The 27,571-nt window shown below is 47.9% G+C and overlaps 1 protein-coding gene across 1 annotated transcript; it reads right to left on the bottom strand.

Annotated features, from left to right (window-relative positions):
• Window positions 1-157: 157 nt before the first annotated feature.
• spata13 (spermatogenesis associated 13) lies at window positions 158-27,278 on the bottom strand. The gene is made up of 14 exons (XM_062521110.1): window positions 26,774-27,278; window positions 18,211-19,905; window positions 16,557-16,598; window positions 15,337-15,804; window positions 13,742-13,886; window positions 12,841-12,965; window positions 10,208-10,387; window positions 8,261-8,455; window positions 7,010-7,189; window positions 5,801-6,033; window positions 4,177-4,306; window positions 1,820-2,198; window positions 1,321-1,395; window positions 158-1,199 (listed from the first exon to the last, which is right to left on the bottom strand). Exons 1-14 carry the CDS (start codon window positions 26,780-26,782, stop codon window positions 1,027-1,029), a joined length of 4,029 nt encoding a protein of 1,342 aa, XP_062377094.1. The 5' UTR covers window positions 26,783-27,278; the 3' UTR covers window positions 158-1,026.
• Between the last annotated feature and the right edge of the window lie 293 nt (window positions 27,279-27,571).

Genomic DNA, 27,571 nt, shown 5'->3' with positions numbered 1-27,571 from the left:
GCACTACAAGGGTGATGATATAATACTCTCAATTTAAAAAGCACTTGAAAATATCCTTCCAACACACTCAAATGTTTATGCATTTGCGCATGCACGTGCATAAACACGCCACACCGCCGACTCCTATTCCTCACGTCAAATGAAGAGAAAGCATCAGTAACATTTGTACATGAGTTTATTTACATAGCGTGAACAGTGTTAGTGTGCAGAATAACTGATCTGGTCATTCTAAAGCTCATATCAGGCGATATTGCCATCACAAGTGAGGTCTAAATTCAGAAGGTTCCAGCCTTAAATATACATAAAGTAAAACAAAAGAGGCAATAGTAACACAAATAGGAATTTAAAAGCCGAATATACATCATTGTCGTTATTAATATAAAACGCATTTGAAGGGGTGTTGAAGGGAGGGGAGAATCTCAATATGAGCAGCATCTTTACCACATCAGTGAAATGGAGGGAATCAAGATTCATATAACACTTTTGGGCTCTCTCCACCCTCAAGTCACAGGCACTTACATACATACACATGGATAGATGGACGGACACGGACACGGACTTGGACACGGACTTGGACACGGACACACACACACACACACACACACACACACACACACACACACCTATCATGCACACAAATGTGCAGGCAGATACATACAAGGACACACATAGACAAACACACAGATAGTTAATATAGTCCATGACGGGAAAGCCTCCTGTGTTTTTTTCCAAATCATAGGCACTTTACAAAACAAAAAATATATTTCATGTGTTTCGAGCTACACAACATTCAATCCACGATAGGCCAAACTTCAGCGGGACATCACATCAGTAGGGCATTATGTCTTCCAATGGACTTTTTCTTCATATACGCATACTTGATCAGGAGCACTGGCTCTGTCTTCCACACTTCCTGAAGAGGGTGTGGCCAGTGAGGTCATGCCAGAGGTGGGAGGGTTTTTCGCTCAACTTCCTATAGAGGGCATCGCCATCAAAGTCATACATGGCATGGGAGGGGCTTTTGTTCTACTTCTTGAAGAGGGTGTGTCGAGTGAAGCTGTGCCAAAGCTGGGCGGGCTTCCGCTTTGGCTCGACTAAGGCAAACACCTGCTGCTGTGGGACGCTGGTTGGCACAGTAACGTGCCGCTGGTGAATGGGGTGAAGGGGCTGGTACTGTGTGGGCACTGGGTAGCCCATACCTGAAAACACACCGAGGGAGAAAGGACAGGAGAGAGGAGAGAAAGGAGTTCTCAATATTAGTACAATATCCCAAGAGACAACATATTTTGTCGCTAAGACTATGTTGAGCATCCAGCTTACTTTTTATTTTGCCTTGTTTGGCTTTCTGAGCGTTGAAAATCGCCTGTTTCCGTTGTTCTTCACTGATCTCCATTCCTGTGGGAACGCAAAATGAGACCCATGACATTATTTACTCATTACTGACAGAATGAATTAAACACAAACCAACTGTGTATTAAAGGCACACTCTAACAGAGGGGAGTTAGTTCATCTTAAGGCTTTTTATTCTTTCCACATCAATCAAGTAATTACTAATTAAGACACAGCAATCAGTGGTATTTTGAGTATGTCTTTCCTCATCCATACTTTTTTCCAGTCTGACCACAAGGGGTCCTTATACACCTGGCAAAGACATCTGGTCCAGATTGTAGGACAGGGAAATTCAATAAAAAGGATTTTGGTCTTGGACCTCCTCCCCACTCCTCTCCACTCCTCTCCTCTCCTCCCCTCTCCTCTCCTCTCTCTCTCTCTCTCTCTCCTCCCCACTCCTCTCCACTCCTCTCCTCCCCACTCCACTCACCCATCTCCCGGTCCTCCTGCACGCGCCTCCTCTCGCGTTTGAAGGCCTCCAGCCAGCGGCGCTTGTCCTCGGGCCTGCGGCAGCACAGCGTGCACTGCACCTCCAGCGTCTCCCGGTTCCGCAGGCGGAAGGCGTTCCGGAGGGTCACTCCGCCCGCGTCGGCGTCGCGGCCGTCCGGCAGGTCCTGGGGCTCGGCGGCGTCCATGTCCAGGCGGCCGCGGTAGTGCAGCAGGTCGCGGCGCAGCACGTCCTTCTTGCAGAAGACCAGCTGGTGGTCGAAGAGGAAGAAGCTGCGCTGCTGCGTCTTGCCGTTGCGCACCACGCGCGTCAGCTCCCCCGAGTGGATGAGCTCGGAACTGCAGCACAGCACATCCTCGCCCTAAGGGGGGGGGGGGGGGGTGCAGACAAGTGGGTGTTAATGTACTTGAAGAGCAGAAGGAGGAGATCATCTATACTGCTTATCAGTCATTCAATCACAAGTTTGAAATCTGTACATGCACTGTACAGAGTAGACCTTATGCACGAAAAGGTAGTTTTATTTCCAGTGGAGCGTTAGCTGTGTTGTACTGTAATGGCATCTTTTGTTGTAATCTGCTCCTTACATGTTCACTCCAACAATGAAAACATAATTTACCCAATAATATTTCGAATCCTTTTACATCGCAACATGGTGATTAACTAGAAGTCAACCAGCTCCGTGAAGACACTAATTACATAAACAACAGCGGCAGGTTCAAACACTCTTGGCTCCAGCGGAAACAGAGGAGCTATCTGAAAAGCCTTTCCTGCATAAGGTCCATTCAGCTTGAACCAGCAGAACACACTCTTTATGAAGCTTTGTGTTAAGTTGCTAGGGAAATGCCCTGTGCATGAAATGACTTTGAAAACTTGGGTCACAAAGCATATCTACATTATACCAATCATCATGGAGAGAGAGCATACGTTGATCACTCTTTGGTGTAACTGAAACTGAATCAACTTCTCAAATCTTTGGAAACAGTGACAGTGCGTTTAATGAGACTCTTGATAATGTTTTTGCATGAAATACTACATTTTTCAACATTTCGCATTTGTGTGTGTGCGTGCGTGTGTGTTGTTGTTTTGCTGTGACCGAATTCTGCTGTAATATTTATGTTTGGCAAACAGACCCCCCTCATCCATTATCTAGCTCAACCAGTGGAAGTAGGTGAGAGGGCATCACTTGCTAACACGGGATTATAAATGCAGTAAGCAAGTCAGGTTAGGGCACAGCGGTCTAGACCAGAGTGATTGGTAGGTGTCCATCACTAGGACAGAAAAATAAGGATTATATCACAAGCCTACGGTAATCCGATAGACTGCTCTTTACATTATCCGATTACAGTCCACTTGAATGACTCTCAGTGGAATATCAATATCTTGATAACGAATAGAGAAACCCAATCCCAAGTGATGAGAGACATAACAGGGGAAATGTTTCAGGAACTGGTCAGTCTACCAGGGGAAGGCATGCTTGCCTACTGAACAAACACAGCCTCTTAGGATATTTATATACAGTAGCAGACAACGTTACTTTGGAACAAGATCTAATTATGAACATACTTTAGGTCCACACATACTGTGCGTTGTGGAGTGTTTTGTCAAAGATGGCCTATTAGTTCAGATAAGGGACAGATGAGGGATTTCTTGTTCTTCTGTGGCCTTCCTGGAAATGTTAACCCATCATGGCTTTGGCATCCTGTGGTTGGAGCCTGTTGCCACTGGTCGCTATTATGCCAGTTTGTCTTCCATCTTGTTGTTCTTGAGTTACAGAAGCATTCAATGCAGAGAATGGTCATTTGTCATTGCCAGAACATCCATTAGCAAGATGCTTTCTAATTCACTTTGCTGGCGGCATTTAATGGCAATGCTGTTTTATATCCAATCAGTCTTGCAAAGGCAAGAGTAGGGAGAGTCTTCTGAGTGGAGGCTCTACAGCGAAACTCTGGTGCCTGAACCAGTCTCCCCCCCTGACATGTCTGTGATGTCTGAGATTATATCACAGAGGAATTGACTTTTTCCAAGAGCTCGCCCAGTTAACTGACTGAGGACTCACTACCCCTCAAGCACTTTAATAAATGAAAAAAGGGTCAAATAAGGATGTATTTCTAATTCACTAATTGTGTTTTTTGCCCTCGTAAACTCCCCTCTTTCACAAGTTTACAGAACACACCTTGCAGCCATTCCCTGGGTGCTCAGAGAGGAAACAAAGAATTTCTCACATTTTTTCTCAAGTAAATCATTTGTGCCTTGGAGCCTCCTGTGTAATGAGGCATGGAGAAAATGGGTGAAAGTAAAGGAATGTTTGTTTCAAAATTAAAGCGTGTGGAGATCCTCACCTCCCAGCGCAGGATGGAGACCTGCCATTGGGCAATGGTGTCGATGCTCTCCAGCCTCCTCTTCCTCTCGTTAATGAGGCTCGCCACGTTCTTCATCGCCTCGTACGCATCGCTCACGCCTCTGAAATCACTAAACACACACACACACACACAGAGCACTTTTACTCGCCACATTCTTCATGTTGTTAGTGTCGTTCCACCTCTGAAATTATTAAACGCCCAGGCAGCCACATTCTCCACCGCCTCCTACAGTATGCACCACTCACGCCCCTGTAATCACTGCACAAACAAAACCATTTTGACTTGACTCGCCACATTCTTCCATGACTTTTAGGTATAACAAGTTACTAAACACATGCATACATGACTTTTAAGTATAACAAATTACTAAGGAAGGGTTGATGGGCCCGAAACGTCACAGAATAATATTACATGAAATGATTGGGAACGAAATCTGGTTGCTTTTTGAACAGTTTTGTGCAGAGAGATGATGAAAGTCTGATGCTGAAATGATGAAAGGTTTGGGTGTGTACTTCTGCCTGTGTGTTCGCTCACTCATTCACTGTCTGTCAGTCTGTCAGTCTGTCTGTCTGACCACAATGACACTCCTCTAGTCCTCCTCTCCCTCTTCAACTCTTCCTCACAGTGTCTGGACACTGACCTCCTCTAGGGTGTGCAGGACTGAAGGTAATTAAGTTTGTTACTCATTCTCCATCTCACCCTCCTTCCTCCCTCTGTCTGTCTACACACACACACCTCCAGATCCCCCTCTCCCACTCTTTCACTCCAGCTTGTCTGTCAGACTCAAAGTCAAGATTGTGCTACTTATTTAGCCATCCTCCCTCCCACGACCAGACAAACATATACACACTTTAGCAACCGTCACCACAAGTAAACAAACCTACTTACGCAGCCAACTATTTGTCGCAAATAGTTGGCTGATAAAAATGATGACTTGGTGGCATAGTAACATTTCTATGGCCTTTGTCAATTGTAAGACTGCACAAAAAACTATAAGTTTCTGCTATTGTTATGCTTAAACTATTGCTACATATGATGTTGTTTTCGCCGTCTTGACAGGAACAGTGAATGGATGGTTTCAGAATGGTAGATGCATTCCATGAGTGAATAATACTGGCAGTTATGCACAGCAAATGGGCACAGAGTACTTCACATGGAAATGCAATGTCAGTGCATATGCACATTGAACCACCATATAAAACCTATGCACTGAACTCTGCAAACACTAACAGAAGCCTACAGATTTACATTGACATTTATTCAATTAGCAGACACTGTTGTCCAAACTGGCTTATATATGTCAACTATATTACCAGGGATTACATTGTCCCTGGAGCAATTTGGGGTTACCTGCCTTGCTCAAGGGCACAACAAAGGAAATTGAACACAAAACGTTCAGGCTACTGCACGCTAACCCAGCTCCTTAACCACTACCACTGCACTACCACAGATCCAGTGAAGCACTGAATAATACCGCAACCAATCACAGAAGAGATTGTATTTTTTTTTCACTTCCTTCAGCGCGTGGTAATTCCTACACTGCGTTACTTTCAGGGTACCCCTGAGCCCAGAAGATGGCGGCCCCGTCGCGTCCCGTCCCTACCTGTGGTCTTTGGGCGTGAACTTGAGGAGCTCCCCCAGCTGCAGCGGGTACTTGCAGATCTTCTGCACGGGCGTGAGCAGGAAGCCGGCCAGCGAGATGTCGATCATCTGCTGCAGCAGCCGGCAGGCCTCGAAGAAGTGCTTGTAGCGGCTCTGCTTCATCAGCCGCTGCAGCTCTGTACACGCCACCGGGTGGGTGTTACAGTAGTCCGAGTAGATGGAGAAACCGTCACCCTGGGGGAGGGAGAGAGAGAGGGGGATGGAGAAGAGGAGGGGAGATAGAGAGAGAGGGAAGAGGAGGAACAGAGAGAGCAAGAGGGAGAGAGGGGGATGGAGAAGAGGAGGGTAGATAGAGAGAGGGGGCGAGGGAAGAGGAGAAACAGAGAAAGCAAAAGAGAGATGAAGAGAGAGAAAGGGTTAGACGAGAGAGGAGCAGAGGGAAAGTGAGGAGGGATAGAAATAGAGAAAGAGTGAGAGAGAAGGAAGAAGAGAGAATGGGCAGGAGAGGAAAGGAAGAGAGAAAAAGGGAGAATGATGTGAGAAAATGAAATGACAGAGAAAGGGGGGTAAGAGAGATGGGAGATAGGGCAAGAGAAAGGGAGAAGGCAGGAGGAGACAGGGCAAGAGACAGACAAAGTAGAGAGGGAAAATATGGCAGAGACAAATGGTGGTTGAAGAGAAAAACAGTGGTTGAAGAGAAAAAGATTAGATGGAGTTTGGAGGAGGAGGAGGAGGAGGGGGGGCGAAGGGTAGGGGGTCAAACAAGAGGAGAATGCGATGAAGTCAGTGTTTACATACCAGGAGGAGCACAACAAACTACAAACACATTCCTGACCCCCTGGATGCAGCCTGCGCAGGCATGTGGGGTGATTACTCCACTCTCAAGGTGCTTTCACACGGCTGCCACTGGAGCATCAACACTGGCAACAGCGCTGTACTTTCCAGGACGTCACGTTGCCAGAACATGTCACATACTGGTTTCATTCACAAAGGCAACAAAGTCAAAGTTCAACCAGTTTGATCATTGCAACGTCGTGCTGCAGCACGAACTGGTTTGATCACGGCACTGAGCTGAGGTCAGAATGCAAACATAACGTCCCGGTCAATAGGTCAAAATAACCGTAAAACGAGCGCTGGGAGATTTCGAAGGTCGTCACGTGTAAGCGCCTTCAGGTAGATCAGGTGAGCGAGTGCTGAGAAGAGAGTGTACCTGCTGCAGAAAGCAGGAGCCGATCTCGCTCAGGTGGGGCTCCTCCTTGTTGTACTTCCTCTCCAGATCCTTCAGGAACTTCCTCTGGAACTTGTAGATGTCCTCGATGTTGCTGAAGATGGTTTTGAGCTGCTGGTCCGTGAACATGCCAGGGTGCTTGCGACACTGGCGGATATATCCCTGTGAAAGTGTGGGTCAGAACAAAATATAACATAAACAACATGAAATGCTTCAGAACGCATGTGGAGGATGTAAAAAGTCTACGTGTCTATTTGGAGAGAAAAACAAACATCTCTATCACTAAGCCAACAGTAGGGGGCAACAGTGAGATCAACAGTTTGGCCAAAAGTCCAGCGACAACGGGTCAGCCAACATTCATTGCATAAAACAACATGAACTATTATGCAAGTGGAAAGCCTAAATATAACTGACAGGACACCAATAGAACAATGCCACTGACAAAAGACGACTTCAAAGTGCCTGCTTTTGGTAACTTCTTACGTGGAAAATGACTAGTCATAAAGCATGATTGAGGAGTTACAAGTGAACAAAGGTTAGCAGGACCAAAGTAATGGGACGGTGTATTGCAGAGAGACTTTTCACTTGTCAGGGAAGTGTTGAGGAAAAGTGGGCCCTGGTGGCTAAACTCCAAACAAATGGAAGCCAACAAGAGCCAGAACTCCAGTACCAATCAAGACGCACACAATCTAAGGACATGCATCCAAAAAAGAGGGGAACAAAAACACAACAGCCCTTATTCTGCTCCAACTCCGGTCAAATATTCGATTCAAGTGATTCATGTGATCTCTGGCATTGACGTAATTAACCATTGTTGACTTAATGGAAAAAAGTTATCTAATTGTTCATCATACCTAGGCAAAGCATACAAGACATAACCAGTAAGTCAGCTTTATGTGTACAGTGAGAGAGAGTCAATTCACTGGAAAGTATTAAAGAGCTTCACGAGTAAATAGCTTAGACAAGAATTCCAAAATGAAATCAAATGTCAGCATGGAGTATGTGTGTGTGCTTGTGTCGAGTGGCAGGGTGTGGAGGGGTTTAAGAATATGTGTTCCTACATCACAGGTGTGGGTGTGTGCATGTGTGGGTGTATGGCAAGGTGTGGAGGCCTTTAAGAGTGTGTGTCCCTACATCACAGGTGTGTGTGTGTGTGTGTGTGTGTGTGTGTGTGTGTGTGTGTGTGTGTGCGCATGGCAAGGTGTGGCGGGCTTTAAGCGTGTGTGTCCCTACATCACAGATGTCCCTCAGGTGTTTGATGTAGTCGCGCTCGGTGCTCATGATCTCCCGGACGACGTTGGTCCTCATCTGCTCGCGGTGCACCGTGCTCTGGGCCCGCTTGTCTCTAGGCAACACCGTCTCCTGGTCCAGAGCCATCTCCACGCTCTCCACACTCCCCCCGCTCGAGTCCTCTTGGTTTACACGCACCTGGCACACACACATGACACATCATTAGTCAGCACACACCTTCACCCGTAGGGGCTCACAATACAATAATACAGTCAGGATAAGCATTAGGTAAAGCATTTTCATCAGTCGGAGTACAAAAGTTTGTGTAAGTAGCACTCTGCTTGACTAATGGCTCTAGCTAATGGCTCTAGTTGAAAAGATAACACCACACATACATGCTGAACACCAATCTCAGCTTGGCCTTTAGTTTAAGGGCATTACACTACCTGATGTACAGCTGAATTATGTGCTAACCAGACCAATTTTGGCTTTGCTGATGAAGATGAAAAAATTACTGACAAAGCCAGACCTTTCTTTCACACACACACATCTATATATATATATATATATATAGAGAGAGAGAGAGAGAGAGAGAGAGACAGTTCAAATCTGTTTATGTTCATGCTCAGTGAAAGGCCCAAGCAGTTACTAAAGGTTCTTCAGTGTTCTATCGGGGAGTTGTGTGTGGGCACGTTATGTTCTGCCTTCGCTGCTGGCCCTCAGTTCAAGCAGAACGTGCATCACTCTTGGCTCTTAGGGAGGCGTAAACATGACGCCTTGATTGCGCCCCGCATCTGTCTGCTCATCACTGGCGCCCAGTCAAACATGCCCGTCGCTACGGCGACTGCCATGCCCTGTTGACTCGTGCATAGCTGCCATTCAGGCGTCGTTGCTATGCTGCCACATACGACCAGTCCCACGCTAGATCTGCCAGGGCTGCATGTGTGCCCTCATAGTGTGTACGTGCCAGGGCAGCATACTTAGCACAATCGCAAATCATAATCGCAATATGAACCAATGCAATTATCTAATCGCAAAAGCTACATATAATCATTTGTCAGTTTATCTTGTCACATTTATGACTTATATTCATGTCATCTTCTTTGCACGCTCACCGATCAGAAGCAGCACGGTCATCATGCGTGAGAAGAACAGAACTTCTGATTTGTGAGCTTCACAGCCAATCAGAAGTGCTGAGCTTCTCATGCACTAGGCATGCTCACCAATCACAAGTGGCACAACTTAACGAGACATTCGGAATATTGAACTGGATCAATTCATTGACATTAAAAAAAATCCACGGTAACTGCAAAACGCAAGCGCAATATCGGTGAGAAAAATAGCAATTCAATATATTCCCCAAATTGTGTGCAGTGTGTGTGTGTGTGTGTGTGTGCGCCTTTACTGGAAGGCATTATAGAATAGCTTGGGCAAGAGTGCAAATTCTGAAATGTCAGTACAGAGCATGTATGTACAGTACATATGTTAGATACAGTGTGTGTGTGTGTGTGTGTGTGTGTGAGAGTGAGAGTGTGTGCAAAAGGTGGAAAAGTCTAGCTTCAGAAAGTAAAAGTCCTACCTGTGCCAACCACTCACTTAAATCAGCTGATTCTAATTAGCACAACTCTTCAGCCAGGCAGAGCAGCTAATTGATGAGATCACCTGTGTTAAGTGCACAGATCGAACCAATTTCCACAGGTGTAGTAATCAGGCACTATGCAGTCTGCTTTCATAATCTAGGTGCTTGATTGTATACACCTGTGGAGAGGGACCTGATGAACCCATGAATACATGATTGGACTTTTTGAAGCTGGAGTTTTCCACCTCTGTCTATGTGTGTGTGTATATGTATGTATGTGTGTGGTGTTGGGCAGTGAGGGTACTCTGTGTGTGTGTGTATGTGTGTGTGTGGTGTTGGGCAGTGAGGGTACTGTGTGTGTGTTCTCTTACTCTGACGAAGCAGGAGGGGAACCAGGCCTCGCGGTCGCCCACCCTCCCTAGCCACCAGTCCTTGCTGGAGGCCTCCACCATGCGGATCACGTCCCCGGCCTGGAAGGCCAGCTCCTGCTCCTCCATGGTCACATGGTCCCACAGCGCCTCCGCATACACCACGTGGCCCGAGCTGATGAGCTGCAGGACACAGACGGACACAGACACAGCGGTCAACGGAGACGGCACGACATAACACGAGATGGACAGAGAGAGAAGTGAGGCTTCCTGTTATACTTTTCATACAGGTCAAATCTAACCTAATCTCTAACCTAACCTAATCTCTGATCTAAGAGATAGAGTTACAGACAAGCCAATTTATGACTGAGATACACTGAGAAAAACACTGTTTGGGTCAAATTGTCAATAGTCAAATGGTTTATTTTGGCACAATATCACAGTAATGTGTCTACACTTTCATGTTGAATGCATGTCCAGATACTGAAATCATAAAATCTTCCAAGAAACCTCACCTCTAAATAACAGCATCTGATATTAATATGTGCTTTTGTGGTTTGCAGAGTTATGGGTACTATTACCCCACATTACCGTGTGCAACATTCAATCCTTCACCAAGCAGTAGTGCAGCCATGAGCTGTGTGTTGCGTTAATGGTAACACCTCATCAAATCCCAGTGTGTGTGTGTGTGTGTGTGTGTGTGTGTGTGTGTGTGTGTGTGTGTGTGTGTGTGTGTGTGTGTGTGTGTGTGTGTGAGAGAGACTACTTCCGGAGGTAGCTTTGCAAATCCGATAGGATTTTGAACACAAAGCATCCTGTGTGTACCTGCTTACAACTTGCATTAATAGTATTGTGTGGGTCTGGGGCATGATGGCAATACATGTATGTCAATGCAAGAGGGCAAATGAGGACACAGGGACAGGATAAAGGCACAGGAGCAAGACCGATAAAAGTATTAAATAAAATTGTATCTCTGTGTATTACTTTACTGTTATTTTAGGGTTCATGTTCTTAATTGATTGTTTCGGACATTAGGATGATGTTGACTGCTGTCGACAGGTCTCACCATTTCAAAATATTTTTAAAAACTTTTATTCTGCCGTACCTTGCTAGATTAAACTTTAATAAATTCACCAGAATGGGACTTCCTGTTTTGCTAGGGACCTTGATGATGCTTGTTGCTATGTAGAGTAACATCTTATGCATCCACTAATTTAATGAACAATTATGCAATAACTGAATATCAAACTATAGTGAGTTATCCACCTCTTTATCTGTTAATCTACTTCCTCTTGCTCTTTAGATATGGATCATAGCAGGAATTGCTGGGACTGAGAATATTCTCAGTCATTCTAATGATTCTATTACTGTAGTGAGCAGTGAAACTGACATCAGCACAGTCACAGCTCAGACCCTCAAGTGCACACACACACACACACACACACACAGTATAGATACAATGTAGCTGCAAGGGCAAGAGCCCACATGTACAAGTACACATACACGTACACACACACACACACACACAGTGTAATCTGAGCCCACTGCAGTAAAGTCTAAATGCACACACTGCATTCCTCCCCTATGGTAAAGTCCTACGCAGAGACCAGATAAAAACACAGGCTAAGGTTACTGCCTCCAACACATATAAGACTTACTGCCCACCCAACCGAAGTTAACACTGTTTGTATACACTGTTATATACACATAGCTCCTCTCTTTGTCCCACCCACTCACACACAGACACATTTCCTCGAAGAACCACATGGTCCAGGAACACACACACAACGCCAGGGTTAAATTTACCGTAAGAAGCACGTGGTTGTCCACATGGTCGAGGGGAACACAAACGCACCCACACACACACACACACACACCAGGAGATAAATGTACTGTGCACAAAGCAGCCCACATGGCCCACTGAAGCAAACACACACACAGAATGTTCAGATAGGACATGAGATATAGCCCTAGCCCTTGATTTCTCCACCCCAGCACAGTCCATCACACCCATCCATAATAATGTCACATCGTAAAGCACCACACTGGCTCCGGCACTGAGACGCACTGTCTAGCTCAACAGCAGCGGCCTTCATATCAGTATATCTCTCAGTTAGGATACACAGATACACCCTCCAGTGTTGTTACTGGGTGTGCTTCCTTGAATGAGTGTGTGTTTAAGTACTGTATGGATAAGGGTGTTGATGTGTATTTCTGTGAGTGTGTGAGATGTACAAATGTGCCGTGTGTCTAACACACACCTGCTCTGTGTATATGCCAGTGTGAGGTGTTACAGCAGGAGCTCTTCCATAAAGAGTGCCATTTCTGTGGCTGATTTGGTGAGTGATAATTCGGCAGGGTCTCATATCATGTCTCCTGGCCTCAAGGCTTCACAACCCTGTGTGTGTGTGGTTTGAGTGCCTGTGGGTGCAGATGGATATGTGGTGTGTGTGTGTGTGTGTGTGTGTGTGTGTGTGTGTGTGTGTGTGTGTGTGAGAGTTTGTGATTGTGTAGCAATGTGGGTGAATGTGTGTATGTGTGCGGTTTGAGTGCCTAGGGTGTGGGTGCAGATGGATATGTGGTGTGTGTGTGTGTGTGTGTGTGTGTGTGTGTGTGTCGGGCAGTGAGTGTCTCACCTGGTTGAGGGCAGTGAGCTCCACTCCAGGCTGCAGGTACGGCGTGACATCAGTGAGCTCATCAAAGCTGCCGTCCTCCTCGCTCACACTGTCGTCCAGCACTGTGCATCCCTCTGAGGGGCCATCTGTGACACACACACACACACACACACACACACACACACACACAGAGAAAGAGTTAGAGATACACTCACATGAATTCTAGTGTGTACACACACACACACAAACACATGCATAATCAAAAACATGATATACACAAGAAATTATATGAGCATTGCAATGGCACGCACAAGCACACAGGGTTACACAGACATATGCAATTAGAGTAGCTTTAAACACTCTCTGTCCCCCTCTCCCTCTCACACACAGGGTAAGGCCACTCCCACGCCTAAGGGACACACACACACACACACACACACACACAGGGGATTATACACACACACACATACACACACACACACACTTTCAGACAGGATATGAGATATAGTCCTAAGCCTTGATTTAGTCACCCTAGAGCAGTTCATCACATCCATACATAATAACATCATGTCATAAAGACACACTTTACTTAGTTACTTATCCATGTTGACCCTTGTAGGACATACGGCTTTACACACACACACACACGCACACACACAAAATCAATCCCTCTCTCTCATCACTCACCCCTCAATGCTTATTAACGACAAACATGAGCTAACAAAAAGAGGCGCGCACGCGCACACACACACACACACACACACACACACACACAATTTCTCGGAAACACCTTTCACCCTGTATGCATTAACAACAAACACACGGTAGCTGTGGACAGACAGACAAACAGAACCCCCCCCCCCAAACACACACACACACACACACACACACACACTCCCTCTCTCGAAGAGATCTCCCTCACCACTGAGCACGCGGTGCAGCTTGCGGCGGCCGACGCGGTCCAGCCCGATGGGGGTGCTCTGGGACAGGATGTTGGGGCGCAGGCGGGCCGACACCGCCCTGTAGGGGGGCACCTGGTAGGACGGCATGGGGGGCCGCGTCATCGGCTACAACACACACACACACACACACACACACACACACACACACACACGCACGCACGCTATCAGACAGGTTCAGCTATACAGTATGTCCATGTTTAAACAGCCTCAGTAAACAAATACGGCCTTGTTGTTTTCCATAAGGTTGCCGTTTTGGAAGCCGTCCAATGACTTCAAGTAGCTTGGACCAGTCAAATTGAAATCTAAAGTGTAGCTGTGGTGTGCTTTCGAATTATTTTGGGAAAATATACAGTTGTATTCAGTACATTCATTAACTTGCTATTGAGCAGTGTTTTTTCTCATCTTTGCTACGACATTGCCCAGGGGAGATGATCCATTCATTCAAAGGTGAATGGACTCTCAGCTGACTGTGGTAGAACATTTAACAAACCATGTTTTTTACTGAGCAATATTTCATACACTGCTACTACTTCACACAACTAACTACTACTAAGTGCTCCAGTCTCTCAGAGCCAGCACAGTAAAACTCAACTCAAGCAGACTCAGCACAGTAAAACTCAACAGGAGGTTCTCTGCACCGAAACAGAGACAAATCAGACCTAGGCCCCAATTAGGCTTGATACCAAGCAGGAACCCTAATTGATAAGGAGGTTTAAGAGTAGAGGAGGCACACATTGCATCAGCCTCAGATCCTTTGTTTTGTGTGCCAGTCCATGACATTATTTGAATAACTCATGAATAGCTACTGTAGACTACTTCAGACAGCCAATGACTAACTAGCTGGCCAGCCTGTGCTTGTCACTTCCAAGAACCAGTGGGCAGGCATCTTCCTGGTTCTTGGACATGCATACCAATGAATGGGAATGATGCGCTGCTGGCCTGCCAGTTAGCCCCTGGCGCTATGATCAGTCGATTGGGGCGTGAAGTGTATGTGTCACACAGACGGCTTTCCCTGAGAATGCCCATTTATGTATGCCTGGTCCTGCTGGGAACCCAGATAAGTTTAGTTCACATGCTTTTGATTATGCAATCAAAACCACATTATTTGATCAGACCTGCCTCTGTCAAACAAACGTAGTGATATGAGAGCAGCTATTACACACATTTACACTAAGGCCCCTTCACAGACTGATAGGCTGTTCCCCTTTCAAGTCATAGCCTGTAGGGACCAATGACTGTAACAATTATGGGCACCGTAAACTCACTTCACAGGAACTACCGTTTGGACTGGATTGACCTACAGTACACTCACTCTGGGCAGACCTGGGCAATAATATTCTGCTTTCCCAGTACTTTTCTCCAAAACACACTCTGCCAAAATCTGGCTCCAATGTGAACATACTGTACAACACCTCTCAATTAGCTTTTATTACAGCAATTTTATCTTCATTAAAGTCAATGGAAGTGCTTCCCACCATGTTGTCCATGCAAACAGTTTGTTGGAGTATTTGGATGTTATTGCCTTGCCTTATTTGGCTGCATTTCATTGCCTTACCGAGGGCATGCTGTCCATGTCCTCCCCGTCTTCGGTGCCCGGCGAAGGGAAGAGGTCGGTCGATCCTTCGATGGCGGACATGGGCCGCCTCCACTGTTGACCCTGGGGACTGCTGCCATGGCAACTTCCCTGGCCGTCCCCGTCGGCAACAGCGCCACCGTTAACGTGGGAGGGCGCAGCGCTGGCGGCGGTCTCCGCCGGCGTCTCCGCCCCTCTCTCCTCGGGGATGGAGAACTTCCTGCTCACCAGCTGGGCGTAGTCGGAGAAGGGCCGCGGCCTGGCGCGCCCCGATCGGCGGCGGATCACCGCCGCGGAGGGAGGGTCGGAGCCCGACGCGGGGCTGACAGGGGACTCTGTGGGGGTCGGCGAGGCGGGCGAGCTGGGCACGGAATCACCCTGAGATTGGCACCTGGAGAGCAGCGCTCTGGCTTCCGTGGCATCGCATGCGACCTTGGTGTACCCGTCAGACTAGAGGAGACGGAGACGGACGAGAAGATCAGAAACTTAGTGCCAACTGCCAACTCCAACTAACACACAAACTGGCCTTATCTTAACCGTAAAACTGTTAATGTTCAGGTAAAAAAGTTACAGGTGTGTATAGAAGGGAAAGGTGAATTTACAAGGCCATGTCATGAGTGAACATTGTAAAACAAATCACAAGTAAATAATAACACACAACACTATTGCAAGGACACGGCTTTTGAATTGATTCTTTCATTATGTGTGTTTCTGCATTATCTACCTCTGCATACACATACAGCAGTATCTACAGTGACTACTCCCCTACTCGTAACTCTCTATTTATTATGCTCACTGAGTCATCCTCTCTCAACTGCCCAGAAATCACTAGCTAAACAGAGAGAGCCATTTCTGTTTGGTTCAATGTCAACGTAGCAAAGTCACTTTCAGACAACGTGTTTGTGCAATTCTCCTGGTACTGACAGTGATTGTTTTTAAAGCTAAAGCCAAACTACAACAACACAACACATTATAAATACAAAACTGTCAAAACAACACATTTTGGTGAAATCTCAAGTGTCTGTAATGCTATATTTCTGTAAGGCTCTTTTTTTTGTACACGTCGCTTAGCTGAGTCCAGAAACAACAGGCCCCTCACAAATCAATCAGAGACCCCAGGTAATGTGGCAAATGAGCAACACACACAAGCACACACACACACACACATACACACTGAAACGAAATAAAAGCCTTGTACAAACCTCTTGTTCATCCGCATCTTTCTCTGGGCTCTTCCATATGCACTGAAAGGGTACACAATAGATCAGCACCATAGTAGAAAAGGCACACTCTTTGAAACATACATACACTCCAAACACACTCTAGACTTGTAAATCTGTCTCCTCAGCTCCTCTAGCAAACGGACAAAGTGTGCATGTGGGTGCGCATGTGTGTGTGTGTGTGTGTGTGTGTGTGTGTGTATTGCCGGCTCTGTGCAACCCGGACTTTGGCCAGCCAGTGTTGATGGCAGGGTGGGTGGGGGGAGGCGGGTTGGAGGGTTTGCCGTGTTCTCTGATAACTCCCCCCTCAGGTGCAGGAGCAGGGAGCTTGAGCAATCCTCTCAAATCATCAAACAAGCAGCAATCATTAACTCGGCCTGCTCCTTCTAAAGCTTAACACCACCCTCCACCTCCATCGCCCCTGGCTGCAGCCTAAGACCGAATATTCTGCATGCCATGCCACCATATGAACTCCCGCACTCAAGGAGGAGCTAAACCAATCAGATGGGAGGCTGAGCTGGAATGCCTACGTTTTTGACCAATCATATGAGCTAAATATTTGAGCTAAAGTGACAGGAAGTGACATGTTTTCCGGATAAACACTTTATTTCTTGTAGGGTGAGGGGGCACTGTATCTTTTGCCTCGGTGCCAAGCTGTTACACAATACAGGTGCGCCTGGCAAGAACACCTGTGCTATCGGCAAGAACTCAGAAGACCTGACATAATTAGTGGTCCCATTGTAAATGTCAAAACCAGAACATTACCACGCAAGGTCAAGGACACCACAATCTCATCAGCTGATCCATGTCCTTAATGGTACATACATTCGCAATGGAGAGGAAGTGACAGCATATGTCCATTAACTTTCGCCGTTTCTTCTTTTTTCAAGCGTATATAGTATATATAGGATATAGTACAGGATCTTTGCACAGTCTTCTACAAGCTTGTCATATGATCCATGTGCTGAATGGCACAAACAGTTTGGATCTACAAAATGAGGCAATCGTCTTTGATAACTCTACCACTACTTTGGAATGATGACGCATACAATATGAAGTCCATGTACTCATTTGAAACTCTATCTATCTGCCCTGGGTGATTTTTGACAGCTTGTGTCAGAAATCCCACAACAAATTACTTTATGAATGAGGGTGGATATGGACTTCAGGGCTTGTATGCAAGTATGTTTGTCGTCATTCAGGGCTACGTAGGCGTTATCACAGGCTCTAAAGTCACCTCTCAAGGCATCTCAAACCTCAATTATTCAGTTCAGTTGATCAACCAGTCTTTGAGGGATGTTTTTGAAAACCTGGCAACATTCCCAGTATGATTTAGCAAGTTACCTCCCTTACCTACGCACTCAGGAACAGCGAGCTGCTAACAACACCATTTACAATAACAACATTTAACATATCTCTTCTACATACTCTTTTTTTATTTTTATTTTCTTATGGGCTAGTTTCCTCTGCATGCCTAATCCTGGACAAAAGATCTCCATTGAGAAAAAGCCTTTGGTCTAGGACTGGACTCCATGTATGGGAAACCAGTCCAATGTGTCTAACAGAAGTAGAGGCAGTAGCAGCTGGCCTAGTAGCTATAGGTAGTATACTGTATGTAGGTATAGTAGTGGCTCACCTTTAGCTGGTCTTGCAAGTGGTCCTCTGCTTTATCTACTGCAGACTGTGGGCAAGGCTGCAGGGGTGGGACTGTCCCAGTTCTCCGGTCCTCCACTGGCCCAGAATTCCCTGCAGGTGCATGACTGGGGCTGCGGGCGGCCGACAGAGGAGAGGACGTCAGTGGTGCCGGACACTGATGGTCCAGCTGCAGGGTCGAGCTGTGATGCTCTTCGCTCGTGTCGTCTGCGCGAGGAGTGAGCTCCGTCAGGTCCGGCGAGCCGAGAGGAACCGGGTGTATGGAGGGTGTGTGTTCCACCACCACGACGGCGGCAGTGACCCGCTGAGCGGCGCCCTCCCTCTCGCCCGCGGCCCGGACGCGGGCCGGCGACGGGCGGCGCTGGCGGTCCGAGGGGGGCACGCAGGGCGTGCGGCGGGAGTAGTCGTCGTGGATGCGGCTGAGGGGCGACAGCGACAGCGGCGGTGCCGACGACGGCGAGGGCGGCGACAGGGGGCCGCTGGGCCGGCGTCTGGACGTCAGGTCCGTCAGGCTGCCCACCAGCCGCTGCATCTGGCCCCGCGTCCTGCTGGGGCTCCGCCAGCGGCCCGAACCGCGCTCGCCGCCGCCGTCCACCGACGAGGCGCTGGTGGCCCGCTTGATGTTGGAAGTCCGGCCCCGCTCCGGGGCGTCCGGTTCCGGCGGGGGCTCCGGGTCCTGTTCTAGGTTCCGCGGCGGCGGGTGGGGGTGGGCGAGGTGCGCCGAGGCCGTCTTGCGCCTGAAGGGGGCCTTGAACAGGTGCAGGTTCTCGGCGCTCTTGCTCAGCCGGCTCAGCGCCCCGCCGTTGGCCTCGCCCGCCAGGTGCGCCTCGGAGCCGGCGAACGCCGCGCTCACGGGACGGGGACGGGGCCGGCGGGAGGGGGAGGGGCAGGGAGGCGCGGCGACGGCCGCTTTGGGCGACTTCGGGGGAGCGTCGGGCCGGGCGTTCCGCCCCGCGTCCAGAAGAGTGATCCTCCCGGCACCGTAGGCTCGGCGAATGCTCCGAGAGAAGTGGCTATTCCTCTGGAACTCGTCGTCGTTGTCGTCCTCATCCTCATCGTCATGGACACCAGAGCAGATCCCGAAGATCGCCTCCCCCCCACACACTCCGTTACCCTGGCAACCCTCTCTACCCAGCTGCTGAGGTTGCTGTCCATTGGAGAGGTCAACGCACCCTGTGTCCTCATTGGTTATCGTCGTATAATCTGCGTCCTGATTGGCTGTTGTGCCGTTGCCTCGGCTCTGGATGCCTTGGAACACGGACGAGCGGAGTTTCTTGAACGACCCCATGACCTTCAGACCGGAGAGGTTCGACCAGGTCTGAGGGTTCACGGCAGAGCCGTGGTTTGAAGTCCTCTCCAAAGCGGCGTCCCCAGAGCGCTTCTGATTGGAGAACAGACGCATAATTCTGGAGGGGTAGGGCTTGGCCTCCGGCTGACCAATCACAGGGCTGCACCAGGCCTGGCTGTTGAGTCCATTCAGCCGGCTCTCCTCGCTGCACGGCTCAGGCCTCACGGGCCGCACCTGCGCCGCGCAACCCGAGCCGGTCCGTTGATTCGCTTCCTGGAAGGGGCAAAGGTCGTCCAGGGGTCGCGGGGGGGCAGGTCCGGGCGTCTCTCCCTGCGGAGGGCACGGCAGCGGATCATCCAGCGTAGACGCGGCGCCATGCACCTGAGCCGCCTGGGGAACAAGCAGAAGCAGAAGTAAGAGGAGACGCCGAGCGCGGTGAGCCTTAAGAGCCGGCCTTATCTCGGCCCAACGTCAGCCCGCCATAAACATTTCACCCCGCGCACATCATAAATGTACACTTGGCACGGCGCTCCGTATATCAGCACCACACATATCAGCGCTCATTATCATTACGGAGACGTGCTGCGCGGGATGCGTCCGTTGCCACCACGGCTCATGGTCAGCCTCCCCCCTCCCCCCTCCCCCCTCCCCCAACTGATATGTCTCCGGGGCTCTGGAAGTCTTCTCCAGTGGCCTGGAATTCCTCAAGTTCCTCGGAGTTGAAAGCTGCTCTCAACCCAGCCCAATCCCGGTCACGGGAGTGTGTTTACGTTTGGTGGGAAATATTTCAAAAGTGGTGCCCTTTTTCCGGGTACAGACCCGCCTCTCTTTGGCATGGGAGACTGTGAAAGAGTGCCTCTGTGCCTGTGTACATATTTTGGATTTCCAGGGATTCTGGAAGACTGGAAACATAATGTGGGAGTTTGTGCAAATACTGGGTCTTTGTGAGTGTTTACCTGTGTCAGAAAGATTAAGGGCATCTCGGTGTGTGCACACATATCAGTCTACAACAGATTCTTAAGAGTATGTGTGTCATAGTTTCAGGGAGACTGAGACTGAATCAAAGGTGTGTGTGTGTGTGTGTGTGCATGCGTGTGTGTGTGTGTGTGTGTGTGTGTGTGTGTGTGTGTGTGTCAGCATGTGTGTGTATGTATGTGTGTGTGTGTGTGCGCGTCAGCGTGTGTGTGTGCGCGTCAGCGTGTGTGTGTGTGTGTATGTATGTGTGTGTGTGTGTGTCAGCATGTGTGTGTATGTATGTGTGTGTATGTATGTGTGTGTGTGTGCGCGTCAGCATGTGTGTGTGTGTGTGTGTGTGTGTGTGTGTGTGTGTGCGTCAGCGTGTGTGTGTGAGTGTGCGTCAGCTTGTGTGTGAGTGTGTGCGTCAGCATGTGTATGTGTACACCACATCTCGTTTAAGTGCAGCACATTGTTCTGCGGTGGGAAACTGGGCCCCTTGCTCTCCAGGGGAGGGGAAGACGTCGGTTGGCACCAGGGTGGCTTAGATGAAGGGCTTTATGCTTTTAGCATGACTAAGCAATCAGACTCACTAATCCATTGTGATTAATGCAACAAATTGGCTCGTTTTTTCTCCCAGATATGCCCCGGCCAGCCGTCCACTCCAGGGCAGACACAGGGATGAGGGCTGACTGACCTGCCTTTCGGGTTTACCGCCGGGACGCAACGAGCTTTAATACAGCCTCCATGGCCCTTTGGCCTCAATTAAAGGAATGAGACGGCACTAGCCTGATGTCAGGTCTGTGGCTGTTAGGACTCTACTGTGCGCGTTAAGAGCTAACCTCAAGGTGCTGGTTTTCCGCTCTTCACCTCAGTCTAACCTTTGAGCTTTTTTTTTTCACCGCCGCAGCCTGGAGGTGACCTTGTCGCGGTTGCGCTCTCTCTCTCTCTCTCTCTCTCTCTCTCTCTCACTCTCGCTTCTTATTCATTCAATGACTTCCTTTATGGTCACGTTCAAATTCCACCCTGTGTGACTCGACAAATCTTTTCAGCTTGCTCTGACTACTGCGAGCATGTAGGCCTACTCCCTTCCTCTCTCCCTCCCTCCCTCCCTTACACTCATTCATTCACTCACTCACTCACTCTCAATCTCTACTTAATCCACCAGCACATGGCTTCCATCAGCTAGACAGACAGTAAACACCGAAAATGTATTAGCCTGTTCCCCAGTCTCAGGGGCTGTGCAGTAGGTCACGGTTGCTAGGCTATGCTACGCTAAGTTAAGCTAAACTAAGCTAAACTAAGCGTATTTTGTCCTGCTCTTATGAGCTCCGTTGGTTGCCTACTCTCACGCTCCAGAGACTCATTCCACCCTCCAGGTTTGTCTGAGTTCCCAGAGGACCTCCACACCCCCCTCTTTCCTCTCCTCTATCCCCCTCTCTCCTTCTCTCTCTCTCTCTCTAACGTCCCCACCCTTGCCTGATGAACTCCAAAGCGGAGTTAATTAAGAGCTCAGAGACTGGAAGAGCCCCCCACACGGCTGCCAGCTGGAGCCTGGCTCAGATTAAACTCCCCTCGCAAGGACGACCAGTGCTACACACAATCATAAATTCACACATACACACGCCACAAATACACAAACACACACACACAAACACACAGAACATGGCAACAGGACAAATACACTGGCTAAATGAGAAACACACACTACTGTGTGTACACATCCATAAACATAACACATGGCAACAGCCAATTGAAACATACATGTAAGCAATCACTCAGCCATGTGCATGTACCATGGTAACAAAGTAGGCAATACTTTCCAAACACTGATCCTGACACGGACACATACGACTCTAAGCCACCAGGCAGTGAGCACTCACCCACACAACTGCACGTACAGAAACACACCACACCCAACCATGCAACAGAATGCATACATTCACATATTCATCACAGAGTAAGGCACTATCCTGCTATCAACCCTTGGATTCCTACATAGTTCAGACACATACACACACACACACACAAACACACACACACACACACACAGAACAGGAAGTCCTCCACTAAAGCTCAGCATTCCCCATGGGATGAAGGAGTGTCTCATCACTTGACACAAACACACACACAGAGAGAGAGGGAGACATCCTCTCAGCATTCCATGGTGGAGGGCTGAGGCCTGAGGAGTCTACCTCTTACATAAGAGTTATAAACATGACATGGCCTCTGAACTCTCCAACCAGCCCTCATTAGAGCACCACAGGACTGGTTGGGAGCAGCCTGTCGACCTGGACCATGTCAGTCCAAACACACACTCCACCGCCTGAACTCACTCATGTCAAGGTAGAGTCCTCCACTCTGGTGAAAAGTTGTTGGTTTTTGATAAAAAGCCAATGAAATCATAGAATGCCCTGTAAGCCCAAGACTGTTCTCTGCACAGAGACAATAAAGATCAATTCATTCAAATCAGTCATCCCACCCCAATTCTGTGCTCCTGAGAGCAACGTCTTGATTGGCTGGAGGTGCTGCTTATGGTTCAGTCCGAGCCTCTGTGTTTTCTTCTCATTTAGAGCATGTGAACTGTGTAAGAACATCAGTTTTTTCGTGTTTATTTATCGCACACACAGAATGGACAAAGAGAAGAGAATGAGTAGTTATCAGCCGTATGTATTCTGGATTGTATTCACAGACTGGATGTTTACTGACCAGACCCAGGACAGGACAGTCTCCAACAATTCACTTACATTTAATTACATCTCAATCTCAACTAATTGGCCGATGGTTCTCCTGAGCTAGCATAAAAAAAATAATGAAAAATTCCTTCAGCTTAGTGCAAACATTTCTTCCATTGTCTGGCCCTGGAAATAACCTGGCATGCCAAACCTGTTTCTGCCATCTACCTATCAAGATGAGCAAGTCCTGCATGATAGCAGTGGACCCATTCTTGTCTATGAGAGCACAGACAAAGCCATCTATCTATAGTGCAATCTATTGTCTACTGTTTAAGAGCCTGGATGTGATAAAAAAAAAAAAAGCCACGACAATGGGTCAAATTCTGAAGTCCGAAGCTGAAGATCCCAAATATGCTGTGATAAGCACTCCCTTCCTTGCAGACAGGGCGGTAGTGAGAGGAAGACACAGAAGAAGAGGGAGAGGCACATAAACAAAGAGTTAAGACAAAAGAGGAAATCAGACATATGCAAAAAATGACCGCAAGAAAACAAACAATAGAATGCAGAGGAAAAAAAGAGAGAGATAAAGACGAGAGAGATACATCAGGATGAATCATTGTGAGACAGATAGAGAACAACAAACGCAACTTGCCGTGGTGTTTCCGGGACGACTCGAAAGACTCCGCGGCCCACCACCGCCGCCCCGCGCGCTTCCCCCGCCAAAGTAGAGCTTCTCCGTGGACACATTAAAAGACACCCGCATGGCTGACTCTCTGCCCTGCACTGGCCACGAGCCCTTGCATCCGTCTTCCCCGCACGCTCACAGAGTGCAGGCAAAACACTCTCTGCCTCTCCTCTCACCCCTCTCCTCCCTACTCCTCTCTCCCATCCCTAATCAGATTACGGGGGCTTTACCAGTCTGTGCCTCAATGGTTAAATCTGTGTGCACTGTCACCAAAGACACTGATATGCAGTGCCTCAATTAGGGAGGTTACGCCGGATAAAATTGAGGCTTCCCTCTGATTGTGACAGCGGGTCCTGGAGGCACTTTTGGTGTTAGGGGAGTTCAAACAGATCTTCCGGATTAGGTTCCATTTTATGAAATTAATTTACCAAAAAAGTTAATACTCAGATTTTTTTCCAGTGAGGGGAAATGATAGTTCTCTGGCATAGTTTGAGGCATTAAGAGCACATTCTGAAAGAAAGTGGACCTGTGAGGAGAAGATAAACCTCTCCGTGCCTGTGAGAGCATTTAGTCAAGAAGAGGAGGAAGTAAAGATTAATAACATTATGAGGCATTCTTTTTCTCCATGAGGAGAAAAGATGAATAAAGTTACGAGGCATTTTCTCCCTCAGAGAGCCATTCCAACAACAGTAGTAGCCTCACACTGTTTTGATACATTAAGAGGATATATCCTGACTGAGAGTGGGTGAGCCTGGAGCAGAGTATTAAGCCAACCTGCTGGCTCCGAGGCTGACTGACTCCCCTCAGCCCTCTGAGCTACTGGGAGCGCGCGGAGTGCAACTTGGCCAACAACACACCCAGCCAGCGCCTCAGGGCACGTGTCAGGCTGACTCACAGGTGCAGGTGGAGAGAGACACTGCTCGAGGTGCACAGTGAAAGGTGCAGTGATTTATTCCCGGCTGGCTGTGGGAGGTTATTGATACACGAGCGTTGCGTTGCGCTGCATTGCTGGGTGACCCAGTTACCCTTTTGTCATGGGGTAAAAAGGAAGTGAACGTATTTTCGGAGGCCCCGCCTAGTCTTGAGCGTGGGAAGACAGGTAGGAGAGGGTCGGAGAGGAGAGAAGGGAGTTTTTCTCACTCATTCACTACTTACACTCAACCACCCCCCCCCCCCACCACGCACCCCCTTCTTTTCAGTCTCACCGCCTCTCTCCTCCCCCTCCTCTCCCTCTCTCCATACCTCTATTTTTTCCCCTCTCTTGGTCCCTCTCTATCACCCTCTTTTCATTCTCTCACCTCCACCACCCCCTCCTCCACTTCTTGGCTGCTTTTTGTGTTGCGCCGTTTGATCTCCCGTTACCACTCTCTCCTTGCCATTAACAGTTTCCAGTGAGCCCACTCTTCCTCGCTCTTAACGTGACATTCTCTCTATCCTCTTCATCTTTCTACATGTCTTTGTGCAGTGCATGGGTACAATAAGCATCCTGTGCATTGTCAACTTGCTAAACTTACAAACAAACCCCATCACAATCCCTCTCCAGTTAAATCATAGAATTTTTTGTTTTGTTTTGTTTTTTTAAAGTCAGGCCGCCCGAGCGGAACATGGAGCCCCTGTATGGTGGCTACGGGTGAGCACCATCTCTGACAGAGATCTCACTGTTCCACAGAGAGATGCCATGGTACGGGATGTGTCAGACAGCAGGCTGCAACAGGCTATGTGCCCTCAATGGACAACAGCTTGCTGCTGTTCAGGCCATGTGCAGATGACGCACCACACAATGGCACACAATAGGATCTGTGACTGACTTCATGTGACTTTAGTGGAAGCACTGCAGATGTTCCAGGCCATGTTTTGAAGTGATCAATGATAAATGAGGAGCATAAAGCGAGACCACAGTGGATGTGGGCTGTGTGGTATCTTTTAGTTGTGAAAGACTGAACTTATAGGCCTACTTTGACTTGGCCAAATCTGATCTATGAACTCTTATCATATTTTGGTAGGCCTATACTGCAATAAACTCTCCATAGGTCTATATAATAGGACCATAAACGGTCAATCAACAAAACCGCACTGAGCGTCCTGGGCTCAGAATGCTTGATAACATTTTCTGCATGCAGACATGCCAAACCTTCCCTTCACTTCTGCTTTCGCTTGTAGATAAAGGAGCTATGCAGATCTGTCCCAGACACTATCAGCAAAGAGCTTTCCCAACATTCAGATATTGCTTGTCGGTGCATGTTATGCTCAAACGAAAAAAGAATGTCAATCAGCCTATGAGACAACAGTGAGTGAGTATAAAACAAGAAAAGTTTACTGAAAGGTAAGGCCTGTATGCCATTTCTTGTCTGGTGCGTAATGCTACTACCAATAAGTTTTGCCATTAATTCGCCTAAATTAAATCTCATTCAGCATTCCATGGCACTAACAAGAAAGTAAAGGAGATTATGCTGGCTTGCTTGGGTTATGTGACGGGGAAAGGGAAGTTGCCTTCTTATTTATTTGTGCATTTAATTAACTTGGTTTCCCAATAAACCTCTTTTGTGACCGATGCAGCCCCCACCCCCTTCTTCAAACTCCCCTAGTACCGTTGGGCAGGCACCCCCCGCCTCCAACACATCACTATAACAACCAGTGGGTAGTTACGCACACACACACACACACACACTCACACACACACACACAATGCCCCTCCTCAACAAAGCTAGCTCCTCCACCCTTTGTAAGGAAGCGAAACAGTGAGAAATAAACTTATTACAACTTTGAGAGATAACGTTTAGTGCCACACTGGAAATGCCATAACCACTTCCATTCAAACAAATAAGTTCATCCATACATCGTAATGAGACTATTAATATTAAACTGCCACGGCTAAATCATGTTGTCTACATATTTGTTGTTTAGCCTACAGGCCATTAAACTGTTGATTTATTGTTGTCTTTACCTTTCTCATGCTCCTTGCTAGCGTGACTATGTCCGATGTTTCACACTAGCCCAGCTGCGTCTTCTTGCTCGGTAGCCATCGACTCTCAGGCTAACAAGTTGGGGTTAAGTCCAAAGGTCCGCGCATTCGCATCTATTATATTCCTCCATGTAAACACATCGGAAATAGTTAACTTAAACGGGCGAATGCTAAAGCAATATCTGAAAAAAAAATAGCTGACTTCGGATTTACTGAGCGCTGCATTCTACAATCGCCATAGAACCGTCGAGGAGAAAGTTAATCAAACTAATCGGAAAAAATAGTGAACTTTCTCAAATTTAGTGATTAAATCAATACAGAAACCGAGACGTCAGGGAAAGCTCTAAGTATGTCAAACGAACATCAAAGGTCTCTACTTGACCAGCAGTTCCGACAAGAAAACTCAAAAGTTCGTTGATACTGAAGTGTGGGTGGTGAGCAGACCATCTCAAGGCTGATCGAAGTACGCTATTGGCCAGCATCCGTGCACTTGTTGCAGTGATTGTGTTGGGGCGGAGTCAAGGCTAGATGGGTAGTGTGGTCTGAGTACCCCCACACTCTACCATCCCTAGCCTAGGCTACCAAACTCCATCAACATGACTGCACGCCTACTGCCTATCTACAAATTGACTTGGGACAAATGGGTTTACACCACCCTATATTTGGTACGTCACTATATTTAATGTGTCTTGCTGCCATTACGCGCTGGGTGTGTGTAGGCACTAGAAAAACACAAAGAACAAATCGGGACAACTCTTTGCGCTCGACATTTAGCTCTGA

This window comes from Sardina pilchardus, chromosome 19 (genome assembly GCF_963854185.1).
Source record: "Sardina pilchardus chromosome 19, fSarPil1.1, whole genome shotgun sequence".
Lineage (NCBI taxonomy): Eukaryota > Metazoa > Chordata > Actinopteri > Clupeiformes > Clupeidae > Sardina > Sardina pilchardus.
Note: the sequence above shows the minus strand (reverse complement) of the source record. Positions and strands in the feature narration are given on the sequence as shown.